This window comes from Raphanus sativus, chromosome 9, assembly GCF_000801105.2.
Source record: "Raphanus sativus cultivar WK10039 chromosome 9, ASM80110v3, whole genome shotgun sequence".
Classification (NCBI taxonomy): Eukaryota; Viridiplantae; Streptophyta; class Magnoliopsida; order Brassicales; family Brassicaceae; genus Raphanus; species Raphanus sativus.
The window spans coordinates 13,261,468-13,267,801 of NC_079519.1; the positions used below are offsets into that span (position 1 = coordinate 13,261,468).

The 6,334-nt window shown below is 41.8% G+C and overlaps 2 protein-coding genes across 3 annotated transcripts; both read left to right on the top strand.

The window, feature by feature from the left end:
• Positions 1 to 882: 882 nt before the first annotated feature.
• LOC108830652 (putative F-box/kelch-repeat protein At4g39756) lies at positions 883 to 2,345 on the top strand. Of its 2 annotated transcripts, XM_056993453.1 has the most exons (2): positions 889 to 1,019; positions 1,181 to 2,345. In XM_056993453.1, the coding sequence occupies exon 2, from the start codon at positions 1,288 to 1,290 to the stop codon at positions 2,215 to 2,217; it is 930 nt and encodes a 309-aa protein (XP_056849433.1). In that variant the 5' UTR covers positions 889 to 1,019; positions 1,181 to 1,287; the 3' UTR covers positions 2,218 to 2,345. The 2 variants fall into 2 exon arrangements, with proteins under 2 accessions (XP_018459747.2, XP_056849433.1); XM_018604245.2 differs by having other exon boundaries at positions 883 to 2,345.
• Positions 2,346 to 3,750: 1,405 nt separating this feature from the next.
• LOC130500067 (replication protein A 70 kDa DNA-binding subunit A-like) lies at positions 3,751 to 5,848 on the top strand. The gene is made up of 8 exons (XM_056994767.1): positions 3,751 to 4,073; positions 4,210 to 4,324; positions 4,395 to 4,519; positions 4,793 to 4,871; positions 4,951 to 5,062; positions 5,139 to 5,296; positions 5,366 to 5,486; positions 5,573 to 5,848. Exons 1-8 carry the CDS (start codon positions 3,941 to 3,943, stop codon positions 5,846 to 5,848), a joined length of 1,119 nt encoding a protein of 372 aa, XP_056850747.1. The 5' UTR covers positions 3,751 to 3,940.
• Positions 5,849 to 6,334: the final 486 nt, after the last annotated feature.

Consider the following 6,334-nt stretch of genomic DNA (forward strand, 5'->3'; position numbering starts at 1 on the left):
TATAAATCTATCATTTGGTTTTCCATTTCCTCAAAAAATTGCTCAATCCTCTCCACTGCTCATAGAGATGATGTTATCCGACTCAAAGAAAACACCCGGTGACTCCGCCGTCTCCTCCGGTCAGAACAGCTCCGTCGATCGGACCGTCGTAGCTCCCGGCGTGGTGAACTCTGAGAAACGTGAAGGTGCATTTGTGGCTCCCTCTGCTCCGGTGAAACCAATAGGTCAGAAAACACTCGGCGACTCCGCGGTCTCCTCCGGTCAGAACTGCTCCGTCGATCAGACCGTCGTTGCTTCCGGCGTGGTGAACTCCGAGAAACGTAAAGGTGCATTGGGGGCTCCCTCTGCTCCGGTGAAACCAATCGGTAACAGTGGTCGCTCTTCCGGCATCCGTATCGGCGGTAGGGGCAACCCCTATGTCTCTCGCAGCGCTAAGAGAAAAGGTATCGCCTTGGCCAGCGATCAAGAAGTGCTTGCCAAATATTTTAAATATGGTTTCAAATATTTATTTTGGAAAAAAATCGTACATATACTCCTATTTTATGTTTCTAATAGTTTTTATATTTTTAAATATTTATAAGATTATTTTTGCTATTTATAAAGAGTAAAGTATATCCAATATAGTCAAAAAAATAAAATTGTTTTGGTGGGACATTTGAATGTTGAATGTGTTTCATTTTGCCAAATTCTCTCTTAAAATATTTAGAAACTCATAGCCTCATCAGATTAACATTGTCAAGTCCAAACGGATTCTCAATTCTCTTCAATCGGGGTTTTAATTGATTATTAATTTTCCAGTGGGTCGAGTAAATATTGTTTATAAACTCAAGGAGTCAGTTTTGCAAATAAATGTTACAAGGTAATATATATATATATGTAGTATGCTAATTTCTTAAAAAGACCTAATCGCGTTTTGTGCACAAAAAAAAAGGAAAAAAAAGACCTAATCGCGTTTTCCTCACCATAAAGATGGAACGAGAAGAAGCACGGCCGCAAACAAAACTGCTGTGTCTAGCCTGGTATGCTCTTAAGATCACAAAAGGATATTTACATCACTATTTGCTAACTTTTTTCACCCTAATTTTGGGAACGTTCTCTACTTTTTCTCCGACCACCACCACTATGAATACCGATGTGGAACCACCATCGTCACATCCATCGTCGTTTTTATCACTTCCAGACGACGTTGTTCTGAACTGCTTAGCCCGCATATCGAGATCGTACTACCCGAAACTCTCCCTTGTCTCCAAGACCTTTCACTCTCTCATTATATCCAGTGAGCTCTCGATGGAGAGATGTCACGTCAAAACCACTGAAGCCTTATTTTACGTCTGCTTACAGTTGCCCGATCATGTTCCCTCCTGGTATAGCCTCTGGATAAAACCTGATCAAATTCTAACGAATGACATGGAGGAGGATTATAACAAGTCTACTGGAAACACTTTGTTGGTGGGAATACCCTCTACACATATACCAACAGTTGATATTGGTTTGGTTGGTTCCAAATTCTACAAATTTCTTCCACAAAAAAATTCTCCCGCGTTCTCTCGTTTATATTTCGGTAATAACTTCTCCTTTAAAGCCCGTCACATGATGTTAGCTCGAAATATTAACGCCGTTGCCGGCTCTCTCGACGGGAAAATATACGTCATGGGTGGTTGCAGTGCAAATGAATCCACGAGTTGGGCTGAGGTTTTTGACACAACAACTCAAGTTTGGGAATCTTTACCTGATCCTGGCCCTGAGCTCCGCTCCTCTTCAATTAAGGCATTGATAGTGACTAAAGGAAAGGTTTACGTTGAGAGAAGCAGCGAGGATAAATATTTTTTTTATGATCCGATACTAGGTAGATGGGGAGTTGCAGAAAATCGACCTGCGGTTGAAATGAGGTGTGTGATAGAGGATGTTGTGTACTCATGTGATCGTTTTGGTTGCTTTTGGTATGACACAAAGCATAACCAGTGGATGGTGGTCCATGGTCTGGAAGTATTTAATAGGAATCGTCGGGGTGGTATTATTGCATTAGCGAACTACTGTGGGAAACTCTTAATCTTATGGGACAGGCCTGGTCCTGGTCAAAACAAGAACATTTGGTGTTCGGTTATTGCGCTTGAAAGACGGGATGAAGTCGTCTGGGGACATGTTGAATGGACTAGTGTCGTACTTACAGTTCCCAGTTCTTACCGTTTCTTGCGTTGCAAAGTGAAATCGGGTTGATCAAACTTTTATTTTAAACATAATCATACACGAACTTTAGCTAGGCTCCGTTTCTTTTATTCCCTTTTATCTTTTAGTTAAAGTTCAGTCATTTGTTCCAGTTTTAAAGTAAGATGCTTTTTTTAGGAACCTCTCTTCCTTATTTCAAATTTTCTTTGCTGGTAGGAGTTGATACTCCAACCGTTTGTTTCTTGTTTCTATAATCTATTACACTACTAAAAGGGGATATGAAGCTCTATGAGAGCATCCACCTCATTTACTAAAATCGACCAATAAGGTTGCAGATAAACTGCCATGTCAGACAGTGGAGGTAAACTGGGCTTCGACTTCTGATTCGCGAATTGGGCTGTTAAGCCTATGTCACCTTTTTTTTCTTTTGTTCTGCAGCCCATTCGTGATCATGTCGACTTCTCCACATGCGCCGCTTTGCAAACCTAAACTCACAATCTCGATGGTGAATCCTTTCAGCTTCCTTCTCTTCTTCGTGACTCTTTCGAACAATCAATACTCAGCCCACTCCTTTCACTCTCTTTAGTGGAATCTCTTCGATTTCTCACTCTTGGCTCTTTGGAGCGTTTCGTATTGTTTGCTTCGCCATCCTATATAAATCTATCATTTGGTTTTACATTTCCTCAAAAAATTGCTCAATCCTCTCCACTGCTCATAGAGATGACGTTATCCGACTCAAAGAAAACACCCGGTGACTCCGCCGTCTCCTCCGGTCAGAACAGCTCCGTCGATCGGACCGTCGTCGCTCCCGGCGTGGTGAACTCTGAGAAACGTGAAGGTGCATTGGTGGCTCCCTCTGCTCCGGTGAAACCAATAGGTCAGAAAACACTCGGCGACTCCGCGGTCTCCTCCGGTCAGAACTGCTCCGTCGATCAGACCGTCGTCGCTTCCGGCGTGGTGAACTCCGAGAAACGTAAAGGTGCATTGGTGGCTCCCTCTGCTCCGGTGAAACCAATCGGTAACAGTGGTCGCTCTTCCGGCATCCGTATCGGCGGTAAGGGCAACTCCTATGTCTCTCGCGGCGCTAAGGGAAAAGGTATCGCCTTGGCCAGCGATCAAGAGGTGCTTGCCTTCAGAGATGCAAAACTTGGCCCCCATGAAGGCGAGGTGCAGTTTCGCCTGATCCACTTCTGGGAGGCCTGGAACACAACGACCAAGGTGCTTATAACGTAGAGATGCTGCTCATCGATAGAGAGGTATAAATCTAGGCCTTATATACGTTATTGGTTTTTTTTTTTGATGTTTCTGAGATTTGATCTGAGATTTTTTGATGTTTTTGAGATTTGTTAGCTGGTTATTTTCGAGTTTTACCCTTTAGTGATTAGTTGATGTTCACAAAAGGAGTTGTTGTCTTTTGTGATAAGTTTAAGATTATTTGATAGTATAAGTCCAAAATATACAGTTGATTGGAATTTCGAGTTGTTACTAAACAGTAAGCTGGAGTTATTAGTGCCTTTAAGTGATTGAATTATGAGTTAAGCTATTATTACCACTGTAATTAGATTTCTTGGTTTCCATATCCTGCTATCTATCTTTGTTGTTTTGTCTTATTTAAACCATTATTTTCTTGACAGGGAACCGCTATCCAGGGCTTTATCGCAGCTGGGAAGATTGAGGCTTACTTGCGACACCTGAGAGCTGGTGGGACTTATCGACTCCACAATTTTTTCGGTCCCAGAGCAAGCCTAATTACCGTGTAGCTGATCCAGATGTGATGATCAACTTCTCATGGAACTCTGTGCTCTCAGAGCTGGTGGATAGCTCGGACCGTTTCCCTGTGGATCGGATCCGCACCCATGGGTACGAAGCACTTGATGCTGCTTGTGATATGAAAGGTGATCTATATGGTAAGTCATTTTCTTTTTGTTAACCACTGTCTCATATTTCCCAGCAAGCCTTGGGTGTTTTGTTAACCACTATATCGTATTTTAATGCGTAAGATATGGACACGTAACACCTTGTGTTGTTTCTCCCCAATTGTAGATTACATTGGACACATCAAACTTGTGAATGGGCAGGTTCTCAGTGATGGTCTCTTACTCGATGATCCCAGCATTGCTGCTTCCCGCCGAGTTGATCTTCATGTTCAGAAACATGAGTAAGTGATTTCTGCCTTAACCAGCTCTCAATTAAGAGCTTCCTGACCACTCGATAATGTTTTGTCCCAGCGAGCCCGTGTTGAAGCTGTGTCTCTGGGATCAGGCTGCTGCTGAGTTTTGGAAGAAATTTAAAGCATCTGCAGGCGCTGCCCGTGTTATCCTGGTCACTACCTTGAACCCAAAATGTTACGGAGGTGCGTTTCACTAACTCTTTGATGTTAGGCAGAATTTGGATCATATATTGTTATACCTCCTGTTATTGTGTTCACATCGACCGATAGTAATATATGTGGCTTTCTGAGACTTGGCTTTAGAGATTGTACTATGTGTATAGTTATAAGATGCGTATATAACACTTGCACTGGGTAATTGGATAACTGAGTAACTGATATACATATATAAAATTTACGTCTTAGGTGATATTACCATAATTTCTTCTTTGAAACGGGTTGGTGCTATGTGTGCAGTCTTATCTCTGTCCTCCATGACGCCATCTCGTGTGTTTTTGGATGATGATATCCAAGAAACCCGGGACTACCTTAGCTGGTGAGATTGACTGTTCTCAGATATGCAGTAGTAGTATAGATACACCACCGTTCTGATGTACTGCTTTTCTTAATTTCAGGTTTATCTCGAACCAGGAAGTTGCCAACAGGATCATTGCGGATGTGGTCGTGAAACCTGAGAATGCGACACTGGGTGAGCTCTTCACATATATGAAGAAGGCGTCTGCTAAGGTACCATATTTACTGTGTACGATAGATTCGTGAGCATAATCTATGCTTCATGATGAGATTTTTGAAAATTTTGTAGGTTGCTTGGTTTGAATGCACAGCCACAATTGATGATGTTGTGCATGGAACTAAGTGGTATTACATAGGGTGTGGTGAGTGCCATACCAAGGCAACTAGAGGGCCCACAACCCTCATGTGCAAGAAGTGTGGGAAGAGCGAGATTGTTGGCGTGGCTCAGTAAGTGGCTTCCAACAATAGTTCTAGATGCTCATCGTTTTGAGTGGCTCTAATGTTTTTGTTTTGCAGATACCTGACCAAGCTATCGGTCTATGACAACAAGGATCAAGCTTTCTTGGTCTTACTTGGTGACACTGGTGAAGAGTTGTTTGGGAAGAAGGCTGCAACATTGGTGGAGAACTACTACGAGGTATGTAAAATCGTTATGATTTAATATTTATAAACGCTGAGCAATCTGCTGGCTAATGTTTCTTATAATGTATTCATATATTGCAGGCGAATGAAGATGCTGGAGAAGATGACATTGTTCCAGTTCCACAAGTTATGATTGACACCATTGGACAGACAAGGAAGTTCATTGTGAAGGTGTCAACCCACAACTTAGCTGGGAAGACTCAGACTTTAACTGTGACAAAGGTGTTACCTCCTGAGGTGTTGGGTGTCCAAGCTGAAGAGGTCGGTGATGAAGGGGATGATCATGCATCTGGGTCGGTGAAAAGGGCTGCTGATGGAGATGCGTCCGAGGGTGTGAAGCGTGCTAGAAGTGGCTAAATTTGAGTCACAGGCTTATTACTCATTTTATCTTGCTTTATAAGACTATGCTTTGGGCTTTTTTCTTTTATGGATTTGGTTTTGCATTATTATTACAAACTTGGGTTTTAATATCTACTGATAATAATATCTTTCGAACAATCTTACTCTATTACATAAAGTTTGTTAGACATATTAATATGCTTATCTGTATATAGTCTTTAGGTGTCTATAATTGAAATATATATCATAGCATTAGATTTTTCCTTCTCTTATTACTTTTTCCCTACTCGCCCCTTTTTTTTTGGACCAGAATACAGAGGTGTGAATATGGTCGTAGATCATTTCATATTGATACCTGCCTAATAAGAATTTAGGCATTAAAGGTGATTAGGAATTACTACTTTCTAAAACTCGCTACGAATTAAAGTCTAGAATATCCGATTACAACACACTAGGTGATTAGCTACATATACTAGGGTTGTTCCACCTAATGCAAGTCATTTC

Excerpts from the sequence above, each read along its gene's own strand:
- LOC130500067 (XM_056994767.1), top strand. The coding sequence starts at position 3,941 with ATGATCAACTTCTCATGGAACTCTGTGCTCTCAGAGCTGGTGGATAGC. Across the intron at positions 4,872-4,950 it reads ACCCGGGACTACCTTAGCTG|GTTTATCTCGAACCAGGAAG; the intron begins GTGAGATTGACT and ends TCTTAATTTCAG. Across the intron at positions 5,063-5,138 it reads TGAAGAAGGCGTCTGCTAAG|GTTGCTTGGTTTGAATGCAC; the intron begins GTACCATATTTA and ends AAAATTTTGTAG.
- LOC108830652 (XM_018604245.2), top strand. The coding sequence starts at position 970 with ATGGAACGAGAAGAAGCACGGCCGCAAACAAAACTGCTGTGTCTAGCC.